This window comes from Cebus imitator, unplaced genomic scaffold, assembly GCF_001604975.1.
Source record: "Cebus imitator isolate Cc_AM_T3 unplaced genomic scaffold, Cebus_imitator-1.0 Scaffold499, whole genome shotgun sequence".
Lineage (NCBI taxonomy): Eukaryota > Metazoa > Chordata > Mammalia > Primates > Cebidae > Cebus > Cebus imitator.
In genome coordinates this window covers 1219112-1240422 of record NW_016107814.1, presented here as the reverse complement: position 1 = coordinate 1240422, position 21311 = coordinate 1219112, and the positions used below count along the sequence as shown (strand labels likewise).

Sequence of the window (21311 nt, the reverse complement as noted above, 5' to 3'; positions counted from 1 at the left end):
CAAAAATCCCACTCCAAAGATTCTATACTAAAAAGTAGCTGCATTACTCAAAATGTTTTGCCTAATATTTAATAAATTCCCTTAGCATTGGTAGAGAGAGAAAGGAAAACAACAGTGAGGAAAAAGCTTTATATGGGCTCAGATGATTCTGTCTTCAAAACTACTTTCCGGATGTGAGGGCGATCTGGCCGCGACATCTGTCACCCCATTGATTACCAGAATTGATTCGGCTGATCGGGCCGGGTAAGCGGGTGTCCTCTCCCTCCCTCACATGTAGTCCCTCCCAAAGCTGTGCGCCCAGTGGAAGAGGACGGTATCCTCAATAGAGGAGGACCGGTCTTCCAGCAAGCGTATAGGAGTAGCTGCGCTCCCCTGCTAGGACCTCCAAACAAGCTCTCAAAACGACTTTTGAATGCATAGCTACAGAACTGAAGCTGCTAGAGATGTAGATGTAAAGATGCACATCTCCAAATGTGGAGAGGGTATCTTTTTCTAACATTCAACACTGGGACTAGATTACAAAAATATGTACTTTTTGGTTCTAACTATATTCTTCTTATTATTATAGATGCTACAAAATTTGTCAGCTTCTGAGGGTCAGCTGGTTGTGTTTGAATGCAGAGTAAAAGGAGCCCCATCTCCTAAGGTTGAGTGGTATAGAGAAGGGACTTTAATAGAAGATTCTCCAGATTTTAGGATTTTACAGAAAAGTAAGTTAATGCTTTATTTTCTGATATTTTGTTTTTGTGAACTTACCACACACACTTGTTTTTATAACTTTTAATGGCTAATAAAAATATAGTCAAAAAGAATAAAATGAAAAACATCTGTAATCATACTCCTGTTAATATTTCAGTGTATGTTTTCCAAGAATTTTTCCATGCATAGTTTTTAAAGAAAAGCATTGTATGCTTTTTTGTAAATTAATTGTTTACTCAACATTAAATGAACATCTTTCCATGTCAATAAATACAGTGCCTCCTTACTTTTTTGTTTTATTTTTTGAGATGGTGTCTGACTCTGTCACCGAGGCTGGAGTGCAATGGCGCAATCTCGGCTCACTGCAACTTCCGCCTCCCAGGTTCAAGTCATTCTCCTGCCTCAGCCTCCTGAGTAGCTGGGATTACAGGCACACACCACCATGCCTGGCTAATTTTTGTATTTTTAGTAGAGATGGGGTTTCACTATGTTGGTCACACTGGTCTCGAACTCCTGAACTGGGGATCCGCCCGCCTCAGCTTCCCAAAGTGCCGGGATTACAAGTGTGAGCCACCGCGCAGTGCTACTTTTTTAATTTTTTTGAGACAGAATCTCACTCTGTCACCCAGGCTGGAGTGCAGTGGTGCAATCTCAGCTCACTGCAACCTCCATCTCCCAGGTTCAAGCGATTCTCTAATTCTCCTGCCTCAGCCTCCCCAGTAGCTGAGATTACAGGCATGTGCCACCATACCTAGCTAATTTTTGTATTTTTAGTAAAGATGGGGTTTCACCAGGTTGGCCAGGTTGGTCTCCAACTCCTGACCTCAAGGGAATTGCCCGCTTTGGCCTCTTAGAGTGCTGGGATTATAGGCGTGAGCCACCATGACCAGCCTCACTTTTAAAAATAAATCAATAATATCAGTTTCATATTCAGTTAGTCTCCTGTTGAACATTTAGATTGTTGACAGATTTTTTTTTACTATTATAAACTACGCTTCAATGCATGTTAATAGAGAAAATTTTTGTGACTATCTACAGTTATTGCCTTGGAATAAATTTCTAGTATGAGAATTGCTGTTATAAGTTTACCTTTTTTTAGGCTTTTAAAATATGCTGCCAAAATGTCACCCCTAAGGGTTGAGCTAAATTTAGGATGATCACACAATTAATCGGCCAAACTGAGACCCTTTGGGGGAATGAAAGAGGATGCTATTAATAGTTATACAGGGATCCCAAGCATAAACTAGGCCTGTCCCAGCTGAACCAGGACACAAGTCGCCCTAGCTACATCCTACTGCAACCAACAATACGTGGGAATGCCTTTCGTCTCACACCTTCACCAACAATGAGTGTTAACCATTTTATTAAAAATCTTCACTAACTTTATAGGCCAAAAATGGGAATACTTGTTTTAATCTGCACTTCACTAATTAAATCTGGGATGAAACTTTTCTTTTTCGTATTTACTTACGTCTTTGTATTTCTTTATTTCACTTTGGGTTCTTGTTCCTTTTTATTATAAGAATTATTTAGATATTCACATGGTTAATTCTTCTTTTCTTATTTCACAATGCTTTTACTTTGTCATCCAGTGCTTTCTCCTTGACCCATTTCAGCCATAAATTACATTACAACATACTTGCTTTTTAAAAATATGTTTTATTAACTATGTAGAACAATCTATTGTAGAAAAACTTGGGAAGGAAATTTGCTAAAATGTTGGCAGCCTTTCTTTGGGCAGTGAATCTAGGGTCAATTGTTTGACTTCCTTATGCATTTCTGTATTTTTTCAGTTTTTCTATGATGAACATGTATAACTTTTGTTTATTCATTTTTTGTTTTTTACATTGACTAATAAAAATTTTATTATTTACCATGTGCAACATGGTGTTTTGAAATATATATACATTGTGGAATGCCTAAATTAAGCTAGTGAACATATGTATTACTTCACACACATCATTTTTTTGTGATGAGCTATTTGCTTTTTTCTTAATCTTTCTCTGCCTATCACAAAATAGTAGTCCTTAGATCAGTGTGACATAAGAATCAGAGCTACTGTCAGGTTTTATCGGCCATAGTAGCAACAAAAATATATTCTGAATGCCGTTTAAACTGAGAGACGCGGGGCACAGTGGCTCATGCCTGTAATCCCAGGAGTTTGGGAGGCCAAGGCAGGCAGATCCCTTGAGGTCAGGCGTTTGAGACCAGCCTGGACAATATGGTGAAACACTGTCTCTACCCCACCACCCCCACAAAAAAATACAAAATCTTAGTCAGGTTTGGTGGCACGCACTTGTAGTCCCAGCTATTCTGGAGGTTGAAGCAGGAGAATCACTTGAACCCGGGAGGCGGAGTTGCAGTGAGCTGATATTGCGCCACTCCATTCCAGCTTGAGCAACAGAGTGAGACCCTGCCTCAAAAACAAACAAACAAACAAACAAATAAACAAAGCCACTTCAATAGGTCTACAGTGTAGAAGATTAAAAGTAAGCTCAACAACTGCTTTTTGAGTGTTGGCAGTTCAATATCAATCAAACACCTCTGTTCAGTACCACTGTGGGCACTTTCGCGAAACCCAAAGAATGTTCAGAAAAGAACCTGCTCTTCTCTGGGCATGGTGGCTCACGCCTGTGATCCCAACACTTTGGGAGGCTGAGGAGGGTGGATCACTTGAGGCCAGAAGTTCAAGACCAGCCTGGCCAACATGATAAAACCCCAACTCTACTAAAAATACAAAAAATACAAAAATTAGCCGGGAATGGTGACAGGTGTCTGTAGTCCCAGCTACTCAGGAGCGTGAGACAGGAGAATCACTTGAATATGGGAGGTAGAGGTTACAGTGAGCCAAGATCTTGCCACTGCACTCCAGCCTGGGCAACAGAGTGAGACTTCATCTCAAAAAAAAAAGAACCTACTCTTGAAAAAACTATAATCTATCCTGAGGCTCTTGATCTTAGAAACCTCTGAGCAGGAGGTATAGTGAACATTTTATTAGGATATCAGAGCCCAATGCCAAGAATAATTTCTCAATCTTCATAAACTTTTTTCAGGTAAGACTGAAAGAATGTCAATAAAAGCAAGTCATTTCTGAAATACAGCTAACTCAGAAAGTTTTCCTCACCTAAGTTTTATGTACCCCAAGTGAAACCCAGATTTATTTCAAGAGGAAGCAACGTCATTTAATTGTTGCTCTTGGACCGGGCACAGTGGCTCACGCCTGTAATCCCAGCAGTTTGGGAGGCCACGGTGGGTGGATCACCTGAGGTCAGGAGTTCAAGACCAGACTGGCTGACATGATGAAACCCCATCTCTACTAAAAATACAAAAATTAGCTGGGCGTGGTGGTGTATGCCTATAATTCCAGCTACTTGGGAGGCTGAGGCAAGAGAATCACTTGAACCCTGGAGACAGAGGTTGCAGTGAACCAGGGTCGCACCATTGCACTCCAGCCTGGGCAACAAGAGCAAAACTCAGTCTCAAAAAAAAAAAAAAAATTGTTACTCTTTCGCTGCTTTTCTGTGATACCCATCCTGTCCCTGTTGAGGTCATCTTACTTAATATTGTCACATAACCTTGTATCACTCCTGAATGTGCAAGAGACTGTGAAATTCTGTAGGAAGCTTCTGATGAACATGTAGCTTCTCAGTAAAATAAATGTTCAGAATCTTTTAATTTTTTTTTCTTTCAGAACCTCGATCCATGGCAGAGCCAGGTAAAGAGAATTTCAACTTTAATTTATTAGTATATGATGAGTGATTTTGTATACATAAGAATACATAATGAAGTTACACTGAGATTAATAAACAGTGAAAAATAAGTTTTAGGAAAAAATATCCAAATGGGCCAGGCTCAGTGGCTCATGTCTGTAATTTCAGCACTTTGGGGTCTGAGGCAGCCGATCACTTGAAGTCAGAAGTTCGAGACCAGCCTGACCAACATGGCAAAACAAAACCCTGTCTCTACTAAAAATGCAAAAATTAGCCAGGCATGGTTGTGCATGCGTGCAATCCCAGCTACTCGGGAGGCTGAGGCAGGAGAATCGATTGAGCATGGGAAGTGGAGATTGCAGTGAGCTGAGATCGTGCCACTGCAATCCAGCCTTGCTCTGGGCAACAGAGCAAGACTCCGTCTCAAAAAGCAAAACAAAAACATCCAAATGAACTATAGCTATTATTGTAGGAGGAGAGAAGGGGAGCATGTGCAATATATAATTAATACCTCATATGTATGCCGCTGGTTCTTGGGTTATTGAGAAATGTTTCTTAGGAATATTTTTCCTCTCAAAACTGGACAAAGCAATTTCTATAATGCTAGATCAATTTCAGTTCCATAGCCTAGGTATCTCAAAACTTATGCATGATCAGATTTTGAAGTTTGCAGAAATTCAATAAAATATCTGTGACGTTATTAGATTTGGTTGGGAGAATACTAAGATGAGATACAAATGACTGTACGTGAAGTTGGAAAATACAAGTGACTCACAAAACAGGGCATAAACATCTGAATGCCTTCTCTGTGACCACCCGAAAAAAACAGATTGTATTTGAAACTCTGTGTCAGAAAGTTGGTTTGTAATCTCATTATTATAATTATCTCTTCAGGTCAGGCATGAGGGCTCACACCTTTAATCCCAGCACTTTAGGAGGCTGAGGCAGGTGGATCACCTGAGGTTGAGAGTTTGAGACCAGCCTGACCAACATAGTGAAACCCCGTCTCTACCAAATTTACAAAAATTAGCCAGGCTAGGATTCTTAAGGGTTTTGGAGTGGGTTACAGAGCAGAGATCACTGGTTGGTTGAAAAGTGCAGGGTGAAGTCATGAGACAGGGAGATTAAGAAGCTGTGTTCTCATGCTGATCTCGTTCCTCTGTGGGGATTTTCAAACTAGTTGCTGGAATTCATGGTCTGAAAAAACGTTTTTAAGAAATCCTTAAACAAAAGCCTTATGAGGCTGGGTACAGTGGCTCACACCTGTGATCCTAACACTTTGGTGGGAGGATCACTTAAGTACAGGAATTCAAGACCAGGCTGAGCAATATAGTGAGACCCCCTTCTCTACAAACACTTAAAAATTAGCCAGGCAGGGTGGCACATGTCTGTAGACCCAGATCCTCGGGAGGCTGTGGTGGGAGGATCATTCAAGCCTGGGAGGTGGAGGTTGCAGTGAGCCAAGATTATGCCTCTACACTCCAGCCTGGGCAACAGAGCAAGATCCTGTCTCAAAAAAAATAGAAGCCTTATGATTCTAATGTTAGAAATCATTAGGATTTTTGTCTATAGGAACAATGGGGATGCAAATCAATTATTAAACAGTCTTATAATCCTAATGTCAGAAATCCTATCTATAGGAACAAGGGGATGCAAGGATCTAGTGCTATGTGACTTTTAGTGACAAGGAAATGGGTCAAAGTGCAGCCTGATTAATACTTAACTATATTTCTGTCGAGAACTTAGCATGCAATTCTTGTCAACTCTGTGGGGATGGTTTCAATATCACATTGACTGGAATTATGTGACTCAACCACCACTTAACAAGAACAGTTAGCTTGACTGGCTTAGACCTCATGATTTACCACCTGAGGCTGAGAGGGGCCAGCTTTCTTTGAAGCATACGAGCACTCCAAGTAGAGTAGATAAAGCCAGGGTTCTATCAACAAGGAGGTAGGAGGATGGAGAGTTATTGAGTAGGCACTTGCCTTAGTCCATTATGTGCTGCTACAACAGAATAACTGAAACTGGGTAATTTTTAATAAGGAACAAGGACTTACTTCTTACAGTTCTGGAGGCTGGAAAGCCCAAGATCAAGGGGTCTGCATCTGGTGAGGGCCTTCATGCTGTGTCATCCCATGGCAGATGGCAGAAGAGCAAGACAGCAAGTGCATGAGAGAAGGGAGGGCAAGAGGGGGCCACACGTACTTTCGTGACAAACCCACTCCCACAATAACAACATTTATCCATTTATTAGGGCAGAGGCATCATGACCTAAACACCTCCCTTTAGCCTCCACATCCCAACACTAAAGCACAGGGAATTCTTTCCAGCACATAAACTTTGGGGGACACATTCAAATAGCAATACTCAATACTGCCTGCCATGGCCCCCTGGCCAGTTTTCCTAGAAATGGTCTAATTAATTCAATTCAACTATCATGAAGCACTGAGATGCCTATCAAGTTTCTCCTAATGCAACTATTTTTTAATATTTTGTTTTCCATGTCAGGTCTATGGAATGATAACTGCATAATAAAGCACTTCTGTGCTTCTCTTATAAAGCCTTTTTTGTGTCTAACCGTCTATACAGTCTGTAATTTCATCCTTAAATTTCCCATTTCTGCTTCATCTTAAGACTTATACCACTGTCTTATACCTCCTCTTTATTAGCTGTCAAGGAGTATCTAACTTTAATAACTTTGGACTGTAATCATGTGGTTCTACCTGGGAATCACCTCTGCAGTTATTCACAGAGGATCATTGTTCACAATGTATCAGAGTAATCTATAAGAATTACCATAATAGGCCGGGCACGGTAGCTCAAGCCTGTAATCCCAGCACTTTGGGAGGCCGAGGCAGGTGTGTCACGAGGTCAAGAGATCAAGACCATCCTGGTCAACATGGTGAAACTCCGTCTCTACTAAAAATACAAAAAACATTAGCTGGGCATGGTGGCACGTGCCTGTAATCCCAGCGACTCAGGAGGCTGAGGCAGGAGAATTGCCTGAACCCAGGAGGCGGAGGTTGCGGTGAGCCGAGATCGCACCATTGCACTCCAGCCTGGGTAACAAGAGCGAAACTCCACCTCAAGAAGAAGAAAAAAATAAAAGAATTACCATAGTAATACAAAAGTAGAAATGCATTTCACTCCTTCTTTCATTCAGAATTTCAAGTTACTCTATCAGCTCATTACTACCAGTAAAGCAAAATATTTATTTGCTGTACAATTTTAAATTGTGGTCTTTGTTTAAAATAATCTCACTGTAGCCTGGGTTCAGTGGCTCACGCCTGTAATTACTACATTTTGGGAGGCTGAGGCGGGCAGATCATGAGGTCAGGAGTTCGAGATCAGCCTGACCAACATAGTGAAACCCCATTTCTACTAAAAATACAAAACTCGGCTAGGCATGGTGGCACATGTCTATAGTCCCAGCTACTCAGGAGACTGAGGCTTGAACCCGGGAGGCAGAGGTTGCAGTGAGCCAAGATCGTGCCACTGCACTCCAGCCCAGGCAACATGAGCAAAACTTTGTCTCAAAAAACAAAACCAAACAAAACAATCTCAATGTAGAAGTTCCCCAGGGAAATAGTGAGAGACCTAGGTTTAGAAAATGTTTTATTAGCCCTTTTATTTCACAGAACCTTCCATTCCCTTTGACTCCTAATTTGTTTTTGTGATTTTTAAAAAGTTTGTTGTTATTCATTTCTATTTTTGCTATCTATACTGTTCACATAAAAATGGAAGATTATCTGAAAATCCATAATATGTAGCCATTTTTATAAAAACCCCTTGTCAGTATTTGGCTTGTCTGCGTGGAATTGTTGTTTCTAAACTATTTGACTCATTTTGCCTACTTTTTTTTTTTTGAGAGGGAGTTTCGCTCTTGTTACCCAGGCTGGAGTGCAGTGGCATGATCACAGCTCACCGCAACCTCCGCCTCCTGGGTTCAGGCAATTCTCCTGCCTCAGCCTCCCAAGTAGCTGGGACTACAGGCTTGCACCGCCATGCCCAGCTAATTTGTGTATTTTTAGTAGAGATGGGGTTTCACCATGTTGACCAGGATGGTCTCGATCTCTTGACCTCGTGATTCACCCACCTCGGCCTCCCAAAGTGCTGGGATTATAGGCGTGAGTCACCGCACCCGGCCTTCTTTTTGCCTACTAATCAGTCAATTCAATCAAATCACTATTTCAATCAATCGTTTTTAAAGAATTAACATAGCCAGCTTCTTTTATTAACTTTGTAGAATCATCATCTGATATCAGTAAATTCTATAATTCTACTCTCATAACTAAGTCAGTAACCATACTCTTTCACTGGCATATAGAGGAGATTTGCACCTTGGTCATTGCTGAGGTGTTTGCAGAAGACTCTGGGTGCTTCACATGTACTGCAAGCAACAAATACGGCACAGTGTCAAGCATTGCACAGCTGCACGTGAGAGGTAAGGACCCTTTAACGCCAGAACAGCTTAGCCTATGACTTTGAGTGTGAATATGCAGAATTTGTGTTACCGTTCCTTACTGCTTTTCATACAAAGCTAGCTTGGCTCTCCTAGAAAGGTTTGAATTATTGAGGAAAATGTTCTTGAACAGTGCCCAGTTTTCAATCTCTTATGGCATTACAGCCACCACCTCAGTCACCCTGCTGTCATCATTATATTTCCTAAGAGAACATCTCCTCAATAAATTTCTAAATTTCTTTCCAAAAGCGTACTTAGATTTTAAACTTAGTTTTTCCATTTTGAATTTAATTTGTTTTCTGTATCCTTACCGTTCTTTAATGCCCCAATGATCTGTTTTTGATAGGCATTTTCCCATTCATACATTCATCTGGTGTAAACACTTTCCCATTTGTGCACATGCCCCAATTCAGGCTTACAGTGGCCGACAGCTCAGGTCCTGTGATTATCCTTTCAGGAAATGAAGACCTCAGCAACAACGGGTCTCTTCACTCAGCCAACTCCACCACCAACCTTGCTGCTATTGAGCCACAGCCCTCCCCACCCCACTCAGAGCCTCCATCTGTGGAACAACCCCCCAAACCCAAACTCGAGGGGGTTCTGGTGAACCACAATGAGCCCCGGTCCAGCTCCAGGATTGGGCTTCGTGTGCACTTCAACCTGCCTGAAGACGACAAAGGGAGTGAAACATCCTCCGAGGCTGGCATGGCGACCACCAGACAGACCAGGCCCGATTGTTTCCAGGAGAGGTTCAACGGACAGGCAGCAAAAGTCCCAGAGCCTTCTTCCCCAGTCAGAGAGCCCCCTCCAGTTCTGGCCAAACCCAAACTGTGAGTAAAAAGTAGGATGAATAACCAGGAGATTCTGTGATCTTTTCTTGAGTCTGATCTCCTTAAAAATAATGGAACTCAGCCAGGCACAGTTGCTCATACCTGTAATCCTAGCACTTTGGGAGGCTGAGGCAAGAGGATTACTTGAGCCCAGGAATTCAAGGCAAGCCTGGGAAAAATAGTGAGATCCCTGTCTCTAAAAGAAATATTTAAAGGTAAAAAAATTAGCAGGCATGGTGGTTTAAACCTGTGGTCCTAGCTACTCAGGAGACAGAGGCAGAAGGATCACTTGAGCCCAGGAGTTCCAGGCTACAGTGAGCTGTGATCGTGCCACTGTACCCCAGCCTGGGTGACAGAGCCATTACTCTGGGGAAAAAAAAATGGAACCAAAAAGAGGAGTTGCCAAATGAGAAAGTATACATGAAATGTTTTCTAAAATGTACATCCTTACATCAATAGAAGCATACTATCACAATTATCCTTAAGAGTCTACCTCTAAGCAATGTTGCACTTAAACTAATTCAGAAACATTTGTCTGACATTAGAGGCCCCAGGTAAAGCACCTCTGTGCTTCTCTTATGAAGCCTTTTCTTGTGTCTAGTCATCTTTACAGTCTGTAATTTCATCCTTATATGTCCCATTTCTGATTCAACTTAAGCTTCTGCAGTCATTATGGAAAAGCTATTTAGTATTTTTTAGATAGTTCCTAGCTGCTGGATAAATATAACAGGATGAAGTGGTCAAGATTTTCTGACTCAACTCAGGAGCCTACTGTGGTTGTTGCCCTAACTCTGTAGAAAGCCATGTTGCAATGTTTAAAATGTCCATCCATAACAAAGCGAATACAGGGCATGATATGCTATTGCTATTATTTCCTGTTTCATCCACACATCAAAATGATAAAAAATTGTTTCTAATTACAAAAACCTTTAAATATCAACATCAACAAATTACCCTGAAACTTAGTGTCTTAAAAAAAATAAATATCAACATCAAAATCTACAGCACCAGTGCACCCACTGTGTGTTGTCATTACCATGAGATGTTCATTGGAAGCCATTCGTGTTTCGTTTTATATGCTCACCACTATCTAAAGCAAAATTCTGGGCATAAGATTCAATGTTGTGAATCTAACAGGCCTCTAAGCAAGTCACATCTAGAAATGTGTCAGTCCCCTCAACGTTCTGCCAGTTACAGGAAACAGGAATCCCCTTAAAGTAAAAAGAGGAGAAGAGGTTATTGCAGGGATAGAGGCAGGAATGGGAAACCAAACACACAACCAAGCCTTGCAGGAGATCTAGAGAGGTGGAAGCTGGACCTCCTCACCTGTCACTTAAAGTCACAGGTCAGTCCAGTCTCTGCTGGTGCTTGCATGACTGGTTCCCCCTCTGTCTATCTGAGCATCTCCTTGTTTCCTCTTTATTTATCCATTCTTTTCTCTTTGAAGACCCATCTGTTCATAAGTGGCCCATCATGGCCTTGTCCCCAGTTCACTTCATGATGTGTGTCAAGTACCACTGTTAACTAAATCAGTCGCAGCAGCTCAAGTCCCAATTCTAATTGGTCCAGGCTGGTCAGGTGATCTCCTCTTCCCACCCCCAATACACTCAACTGTTGGAGGATTTATGTTGGAAGAAACTGTGGGTGAGAGAAGTTCTCAGAGAAGGGAGTTACAGTGATAAGGTAGCCCCAAACAAACCTCCCGGGAATTGCCTCCATTGTAGGACTGTCTCTTTTCCAGGGACTGTTTTAGGTGCTGTTACGTATGATAACAGAAAAAGCAAATTCTGCCAAAATATTTAAAGAGGTTTATTCTGAGTCAATATGAGTGACTGTGGCCCAGGGAAACACGGTCTCCAGAGGTCCTGAGAAAGTGCATCCAAGGCAGTCAGGTTGCGTTTGGTTTCATGCGTTTCAGGAAGACAAGAATTGCAGGTAAAATCATGAATCAATACAAGAAGACAAATATTGGTTTGGCCCAAAAAAGCAGGACATCTCAAAGCAGGGGCTTACCAGTCATAGGTGGGGTTGGGGGTTCTATGGTTGGCAATTCAAAGAGTTAAGTTTTGTCTGAAAACTTGGAGTCAGTAGGAAGGGATGCTCAAGTTAAAGTGAGGGAGTCTACTGTCTGCCATGTGATGCGATGCCAGAGTCAGGATGGAAAGAAAGCCACCATACACTGGGTCAAAAACACCTGTTTCAAATTAGCGAGGCCTGGTGGTGCACACCTTTAATCCCAGCTGCTCTGGAGGCTGAGGTGGGAGAATTGCTTGAACCCAGGAGGCAGAGGTTGCAGTGAGCTGAGATCGCACCACTGCACTCCAGTCTAAGCCATGGAGTGAGACTCTTTCTTAAAAAAAAAAAGACCTGTTTCATTAGATTTTATGGCTTGTAGGAGGGCCTTTCCCTAGGCCCCTTAGAATAGAATTTGAGCATGGAAAGAGGTCAGAGCTCAGTCCTCAGGTATATTAGTTAGGATTAAGTTGAGCTTCATGTTACAGACAACCCAAAGTAACAGGGTTTAAATACTTAAAGGTTTATTTTCTCTCACATAGAGAAAGTAGACAGGGAGTCTGGGGCTGTGATGTTGGTTGCAAGGTCATTAAGAACCCAGTCTCCTTCTGTCTTTCTGCTCTGCCATCCCAAACACTGGCTTCCTCTCCAGGTACCCTCGTGGTCCAAGAGGGCTGAGGGTGGTCGAGTCACCACACCTGCAGTCCAAGCAGTGGGAAGGACCAATGGACAGAAGTCACATTCTTTTTTTTTTTTTTTTTTTAATTGAGATGGAGTATCTCTCTGTTGCCAGGCTGGAGTGCAGTGGCCTGATCTTGGCTCACTGCAACCTCCGCCTCCCTGGTTCAAGTGATTCTCCTGCCTCAGCCTCCCCAGTAGCTGGGACCACAGGCACATGCCATCACGCCCAGCTAATTTTTGTATTTTTAGTAGAGACAGGCATTTCACCAAGTTGGCAAGGATGGTCTCGATCTCCTGACCTCGTGATCCACCCGCCTCAGCCTCCCAAAGTGTTGAGATTACAGGTGTAAGCCACCACGCCCGGCCAGAAGTCACACTCTTGGTGTTAGAATTCCTTCTAAGGAGACTTCTTAGAGGTTTCAACAAAAATCTTCTACTTCTGCCTCTTTGGCCAGAATTTAGGTAGATGGGACACTAGTTGTAAAGGAGGCTGGAAGTATAGTCTTAGGCTGCACATATTGCCACCATGAACAAAATTGGATTCTTTCACAAGGGGGGGGAGTTAAATAGACAGTAGTGTCTGCCATGAGACTTCAAATTAATATAAAACATCTTTCTCCTAAATCATGTAGTGACACCCTCTAAAAACATAGTTCTCAGCACTATATAATTCTTTAATATTCTTTGCCTTAAGTTTTCTCTTGTGTGTATATATGTTTACATTAGTATAGCTATATATATATAAACACACCACACACAAATACACACACCGTTTGTGAATCTACATGCCTACAACCTTTTCTTACTAGTGTTAACTTTATTGGTTTTAACCTCACACATTTTGCATTAAAATATATTGACTCAGTCTTCTCAAGGATACAATTTTCTGCTTGTTCCTTCAATTTGCTATTCATATGGAAAATAGAGATGACGTAGATCTTAAAATTGCAACAGAAAGGGAAGCTGTCATTTTTCAACCTTGTATCATCAAAGCCCAACTTTGAAATTTCAGATTGACTATTAAGCTGTCTAGAGCAGTGATTCCTCATCCTGAATACACTGCAGAATAAAATGTGGAGCTGTTAAAAAATATTTATGCCCTCCATCTCAATTGAATCAGAATCTCTCCACAGATTATTTTAATGTGCGTCCAGTTTGGAAACCACTGGTCTAGAGAGAAGTACCCCTGGCCGGGAGTGGTAGCTCACACCTGTAATACCAGCACTTTAGGAGGCCAAGGCAGGTGGATTCGTTGAGGTCAGGAGCTCTAGACTACCCTGGCTAACATGACGAAACACTGTCTCTACTAAAAATACAAAAATTAGCTGGGCGTGGTGGTGAGCGCCTGTAATCCAAGCTACTTGAGGGGCTGAGACAGGAGAATCACTTGAACCTGGGAGGCGGAGGTTGCAATGAGCTGAGATCATGCCACTGCTCTGCAGCCTAAGTGACAGAGCAAGACTCTGTCTCAAAAAACAAAACAAAACATCCCTGAGTTGCAACTCTTCCCCACTCCCTACCCGCTACCTGCTACACCCAGGAAAACACAATAATTAACATTTAAAAGTGAGACAAATGTCAGACAAAAGTCAGAATATACTAGGAAAGCCTATGCTTTGGTGCCAAGTGTTTCTTTAGGGCACCGGTTCTCAGTCCTGGAGGCCTGTGAGAATCACCAGGGGCCTTGTAGGCGGACCCAAAGCACCAGCATCACCTAGAAGCTTGGCAGGAATGCAGACTCCCAGGCCCCACCCCACACTTGCTGAATCAGAAACTCTGGGGATGGGGGCCAGAAACCTGTGTTTTAACAAGCCCTCCAGAGGATTCTGAAGCCCAGTAAAGTTCGAGAATGACTGACCTACATTTGAAAAGATAATAATAACTCTGTCTGAATTCCATCCCAGGCCAGTTAACTCTGAGCAGGTGCCTAAATCAGTGAGGTTCATTTGTGTTTTACGGTCTCCAGGTGATTCAAATGTGCACAGTGACTACTGCTAAAACCATAGCAGATTTACTCAGAACTAGTTTTCCAAGTCAGTGATGCACTGGCAAATGTTTAATGACTGACAGGGGTGAGAAAACCCTGATTTTTAGCATTTGCCAGTTTCCTCCCACTATGGCCAATTTCAAGCTACTAAGAGAAAGTCATCGATCGAATGGGTAGGTGAGATGAGATACGCACTACCTGTTCATCAAAGCCAGTGAGGGCTGGCTCCAGCACACACTGCCAGAAATTGTCGTTGCCAAAACTTTTTTCAAAAGTACTTGATACAGTATCTCTAGTTTGTTGTGTTTGTTTGGCATTTTATCTTAAAAATTCTAAATCCCTATTAATTTCTTTTGTATTCCTTAGAATGCAGAGTCTCTGCATCCCAGAAGCAATACATATTTCCAAAGAACATAAAATCGATCAGGCACCGAGGCATATGCCTATAATTCTAACACTTTGGGAGGCCGAGGCAAGCAAATCGCTTGACCTCAGGAGTATGAGACCAGCCTGGGCAACATGATGGCAGCCCCAGCTCTACAAAAAATACAAAAATTAGCTGGGTGTGGAGGTGTATGCCTGTGATCCCAGCTACTTGGGAGGCTGAAGCAGAAGGATCACTTGAACTCCAGAGGTTGAGGCTACAGTGAGCGGAGATTGTGCTGTTGTACTCCAACAGCACAGAGTAAAACTCCGCCTAAAATAAATAAATAAAAATAAAATAAAGAACATAAAATTAGTGGTCCTGAAGTACTGTGGTCCCACATATGGGTCTTCCCATGGTTCCTCATTCAACGGTAGAGTCTCCTAAGCAGCAAAGTTTGGCAGCCTTGATGACTTTATACATATATGATTTTAAGACATTTTGGTTGCACTTTCTTTGTTAAAAATAATTGTTTCGTGAAGAGAAATTCCATAGACCATTGAATTCAATGGACCATTAAGGCAAATCATGTGATGTCTCTGTGACTCAGGTTCTATAAATGGAGAAACTACTTCCAGTTTGATCTTCTTTCTCCTTTTAGGAACAATAAAAATCGAAGGCAAGGTTTATAATCAGGGTGAGCATATAACCATCATTCAAATTAGGACATTTCTGAGAGTGAAAGTGAGTGCTGTCAATAATGTCAGGGTGGGGCACGGTGGCTCATGCCTGTAATCCCACCACTTCGAGAGGCCAAGGCAGGTGCATCATTTGAAGACAGGAGTTCGAGAACAGCCTGGCCAAAATGGTGAAAACCTATCTCTACTAAAAATACAAAAATCAGCCAGGCATGGTGGTGGGCACCTGTGGTCCCAGCGATTTGGGAGGCTGAGGCACAAGAGTCACTTGAACCCAGGAGATTGGGATTGCAGTGAGCTGAGATCCCACCACTGCACTCCAGCCTGGGTAACAGAGTAAGACTCTGTCTCAAACAATAATATGATAATAATAATAGTGCCAGGAAAAGATGTTAAGCGAGGACCTTCCTGGATGTTTAGGACATATGGTCACCTTATCTATAAAGGTTTGTTGTCGGGAGAGGATGAGAAATCCCTCTAAGATACAGCCAGCTTCTTTAAGGTCTGCTCTAAAACAAGGCAGAGTGGAAAATACAGCATGTTCTTATGGAGACTTGGCCCCCTTCAGTAACACACCGGTGTGTAGCTCCGTGCCTTCTGTTCTGAAGCTGGGAAACTTTCTGCTGGTCATCAGAACTTTGAGCACTGTCAGCAAGAGAAGCGTTGTCTCTATTACTCTTTTCCAATTTATAAACTCTTAGATGCACAGCTCCAACGTCACAATACAAATAATGCAACGTGAATGACGCCCTTAGAAAGAAGGAAAGACACACTCACCAGTCATTGATCAGCTGATTTCTTGCCACTCTGGTTGTGTGTTCTTTATCAGCATCAAGTTATTTTATTTATTTGTTTGTTTATTGAGACAGGTCTCACTCTGTCACCCAGGCTGGAGTGCAGTGGCATGATCAGGACTCACTGCAATCTCCGCCTCCAGGCTCACGCGTGGGATCTCAAGTGATCTTCCTGGGATCACCCTGGGAGTGCTCAAGCAATCCTCCTGCCTGAATAGCTAGGACTACAGGCATGCACCACTATTCCTGGCTACTTTTTTTAAAATTTATTTTATTCTTTTGTAGAGACAGAGTTTTGCTATATTGCCCAGGCAGGTCTCAAACTCCTAGACTCAAGTGATCTGCCTGTCTCCACCTCCTAAAGTGCTGGGATTACAGGGATGAACCACCATGCCTGGCCTATCTTCAAGTAATAAACAGCCTGTCTGTACATTGTTTGAAAGGTGAGGCCAATAATAACACATTTCCTTCTCTCTCTCCACCCTTGTTTTGTATGCAGCGATTCCACTCAGTTACAACAGCTTCATAACCAAGTCTTACTGGAACAACAGCAGCTGCAAAACCCATCTCCTTCATCTCCTAAGGAGTTTCCTTTCAACCTGAGTGTTTTGAACTCCACTGCTCCCCCGGCGGTGACCACACCCAGCAAGCAGGCGAAGGCCCCTTCATCACAGACGTTCAGCTTGGCCCGACCGAAGCATTTCTTCCCCTCCACGAACACCACCACAGCAACTGTGGCCCCTTCCAGCTCTCCGGTGTTCACTTTGAGCAGCACTCCTCTAACTATTCAGAGGACAGTGAGCAAAGAAAGCCTATTAGTGTCTCACCCCTCCGTGCAAACCAAATCTCCAGGAGGGGTTTCCATCCAAAATGAGCCACCCCCATCAGGCCCAACGGAGCCAACACCACCACCACTTACATTTTCCATCCCCAGCGGAAGCCAGTTTCAGCCCCGCTGTGTGTCCCCAACTCCTGTCTCGCCTACCAGCCGGATTCAGAACCCAGTGGCTTTCCTCAGCTCTGTTCTGCCTTCTCTCCCTGCCATCCCACCCACAAATGCCATGGGGCTGCCTAGGAGTGCACCATCCATGTAAGTGTCATTGAGGTTTCTGGATGTCAGATGCTAGTTAAGAGGTGACGTGTGCATTGAATAGCTGATCTGGGACAGGGCTCTGATTTTGTGGATTCCTAGATAATCTTATTCTCTTAGATACAAAATGGATGTGAAACACTTCAGAACAAAGGGTATGATTACTCTGAATAATTTTTAATAATTAAAATATCAGGCTAGGTGTGGTAGCTCATGCCTGTAATCCTAGCACTTTGGGAGGCCGAGGAGGGCGGATCACTTGCGGTCTGGAGTTTGACAGCAGCCTGGGCAATATGATGAAACCCGTGTCTCTAGGAGAAATACAAAAAATTAGCTAGCCATGGTGGTCCATGCCTATAACCTCAGCCACTCAGAAGGCTGATGCAGGAGAATCATTGAACCTGGGAGGCAGAGGTTGCAGCGAGCTGAGATTATACCACTGCACTCCAGCCCGGGTGACAGAGTGAGACTGTGTCTCAAAAACAATTTTTTTTTAATTAAAATATCCAAAAAGCCTTTACAAATACGGATTCTCTACACAGGGCTTAATTCCCTAAGGGCCTCATGACTGCCGGGATCTGTTTGTCATTTCAACCACTCTGATTTCTAGGCCTATTTACCCTGGCCAGTGCTTTTCATGGGTGTGTCGGGTGTGGACTTATCTTACAGGCCATCCCAGGGATTAGTGAAGAAAAATACAAAGTCTCCTCAACCAGTGAATGATGACTTCATTCGTGAAACTAAGAACGCGGTGATTCGAGACTTGGGGAAAAAAATAAATTTCAGTGATGTCAGACCAAACCAGCAGGTAAGATTGTTGGATTCAGAAGGTTTATTGAAATTTTGTTGTAAGGAATATATTTTGCTTGATCGAGTCCTTGGATACTCAGGTAACCTCAGTGAGACATGCTGCAGCTCAGATGGTAGAGCACAGATGGTCATGTGAGAAACCTCCTGGGTGGATCTGCGGTTCTTAATTCTCCCAGTAGTTAACTCAGTCTACTTTTTTACATGTATTTACCTAGTATAGGATATATTATACAAGAGAGTAGACAATCTATTCTGCATTCCAGCAATCCTCAGCTCAATTTACAATCTAAACTTTTTTTTTTTTTTTTTTGAGACAGGGTCTCGCTCTATTACCCAGGCTGGGATGCAGTGATACGATCATGGCTCACTGCAGCCTTGATCTTCCGGGCTCAAGCGATCCTCTTGCCTCAGCCTCCCAAGTAGCTGAGACTACAGGCTTAAAATTTTAAAAATTTAAAAATTTAAAAAAATTTTAAATTTTTTGTGGAGACAGGGGTCTTGCCATGTTGCCCAGCCTTGTCTCAAACTCCTGGACTCAAGCAATGCTCCTGCCTTGGCCTTCCAAAGTGCTGGGATTACAGGCGTAAGACACCATGCCCAGCCTATGACCTAGACTTTAAGGAACTCTGGGGTTCTAAGCTGTCTAATCTTCAATCTAATGTACTTAGAAGTTTGATCACCTGTACATCTCAATCTTTATATTAGGTTGAATCATGTGAAATAGCCAGGAGGCAGCATCCTGTGGCTCAACCTGTATAGCTCTTTGCTTTCTAGTAAATGTTTACACCAGGAAAAAGAGGAAAGCCACCCGTGAGCATCACTCAAACAAAAGAAAGTTAGACTGAACATTTTCTTATTTGAGCCATTTATTTTTGCTTTTGATAATCAAATGTTTATTTTTAATGCGGGTTTACATTTTAATAATCTAACTCTTAGTTTGTTTCCCAAGGTGGGAACTGATAAAAATATAACAAAATCTCTGTCAATACAATGTGCCAAATATTGTGGAATTTGTGGACGCCTAGAAACAAAGCTCCCGATTTCCTGGAGCATATGCTGTTTTCCTTAGTGTTTCTGTCTCTTACTTCCAATGGAGCCATGGATATACAGTAATTTGCAATTGTGCTATATATTGAGCAACTTATACTGAGCGGCTTCTTTTGAAAATGTGCGCTTAAAACCTTTTTAAAATTCACTTAAAATTATTAAGGAGAATATTCAAACTTGCCATAACTGAGTATATTTTTCATGGATTATTTCACCAAATTTCATGTATTTCCGGGAAGCAAATACCAAGGCCACTATTCTTCTCTTTCGTCTTCTAGACAGAGAAGCTAAGGCATGGGCTCAGTAGGGGAACTCGAACTAGAGCTGTTGTTTCCAGGATACTTTCACATTTTCCCTGAGACTCTGCAGCGTTTTCAATTTTATGAGAGCAGTTACCTTCAAGCCCTATAAATGTTGCTCTGTCTAATGCAGATTTGTTTTCCTATAATACTGTCATCACATTTGTGGTTGTTAATCCATGTGAGTGTCATCGTAATCATAGCTGTATTCAGCCTATGTCTTTTACAACTCAGAGAGCGCGCAATGAGAGCCCTGTAAAAACAGTGTTAACTCAGCACATATGCTGTTTGATTTTACTTTTATAGTTACACTGTAGGTAGATCAGGATACCCCATTGCCCAACTCAGGAGAAAGAAGGGTTTTTCTCTTAGTTACCTGACATGTGTGTACATGTAAATGTGAAATTCCACAAGTTGAGTACCGTAAACCCAGCAGAGATTTCTCTTAAACCTCCATCTTGGATTAACTTCAGACTAACGCAGGAACTAAGATCTAAAAGCATCCCAACACTCATCTGAGTATCTGTGACATGTGTCATTCTTCTGAGAATTATTATTCAGAGAATTATTACAGTTGGTTAATTACAGAATTGATCTTAGACTACGTTCCATGCCATGGATAATGAAATCCAAGCTGCATAAATGATATTCAGGAAACTCAGAGCTGTCTAAGATGGAATGCTTGCATTTGGTTGGCAGATGTTGAGTCTGAGGAAGTCGTGGGAAATAAAATGATGATCATATTATAATATTGTTTTATCCATTGCTGCCTTGGGAAATGATAGTGAAAGTGTCATAAAGAACTGTCTAAAATATATTGTGACCCATCCTGGTGAAGTTAAGAAAGTCAGCTTAGGAAAGTGTAAGAATGCTAGACCAGCAGAGAGCAATTATGAAGTGACACTTGTGTATTGATAGTCTTCTAGGCCTGCAGTCAGGAGACACAGGAATAAAAATAATCTGTGTTCTCACTCCCATATTAGCCTACACATGTGGGAAGAGGGTGTAAATGATTCCTTCTGAAGAGTATGCATATGTCTTTGCTTTGAAAATTTTAGGTCCAGAAAGCTGGATTCTCTTGCCCTATTTCAGTTCTAAGTAAATAAAGAATAAACTGTCCTAGAACAATTGCATGGTCTAGCATTAACACATTGTGCTGAGCATGAAAATAAATCAGAAGTCCTTGAACAATGAATATTACCGACTATAAACGATTTTCTCCCCAGAACTAAAATTTATAAATTATGTTTAAAAATTCATTTTCTTTGATGTATCTATCACTTTGTGTTTCTCTGTTGTGATAGTTTTCAGCCTTTGCCCTTTGACTCATTGATTTACAATTAGCAAGTAACATTTGTTGATTCTTAGAACCTTGTAAAATAAGGAGGTGCCATCCTTTCAGAAACTCATAATTATGAAAATGTTTAGCTTTCTAAACTTACAACAAAGTGTCTTTGAGTTGGGGATAAGCCAAGAGAAAGATTTTCTTATTTCTAGATTTTAGGCTTCATCCTTTCTTATTCTGAAGGGTACCATTCATCACCAGTGGATCTTGGCTGGATGTCGATAAAACCTAAATGGTTTAGATTAGAGTGGTGAATCTAAGAAGTCAAAGGAATCCGGGCGGGCATGGTGGCTTAGGCCTATAATCCTAGCACTTTGGGAGGCCGAGACAGGCAGATCACTTGAGGTCAGGAATTCAAGACCAGCCTGGCCAACGGTGAAACTCTGTCTCTACTAAAAATACAAAAATTAGAGCCAGGCATGGTGACAAATGCCTGTAGTTCCAGCTACTCGGGAGGCTGAGGCACAAGAATGACTTGA

The 21311-nt window shown here is 42.1% G+C and overlaps 1 protein-coding gene across 3 annotated transcripts in view; it reads left to right on the top strand.

Annotated features, from left to right (window-relative positions):
• MYPN (myopalladin) overlaps positions 1 to 21311 on the top strand; it is a 108430-nt gene that overhangs the window by 55357 nt on the left and 31762 nt on the right. For all 3 annotated transcript variants that reach the window (XM_017513730.2, XM_017513729.2, XM_037733198.1), the window contains 6 exons: positions 569 to 710; positions 4391 to 4414; positions 8740 to 8856; positions 9332 to 9704; positions 16741 to 17331; positions 18001 to 18139. In XM_017513730.2, coding sequence (XP_017369219.1) covers positions 569 to 710; positions 4391 to 4414; positions 8740 to 8856; positions 9332 to 9704; positions 16741 to 17331; positions 18001 to 18139 — 1386 coding nt within the window. The remainder of the gene's footprint in view (positions 1 to 568; positions 711 to 4390; positions 4415 to 8739; positions 8857 to 9331; positions 9705 to 16740; positions 17332 to 18000; positions 18140 to 21311) is intronic.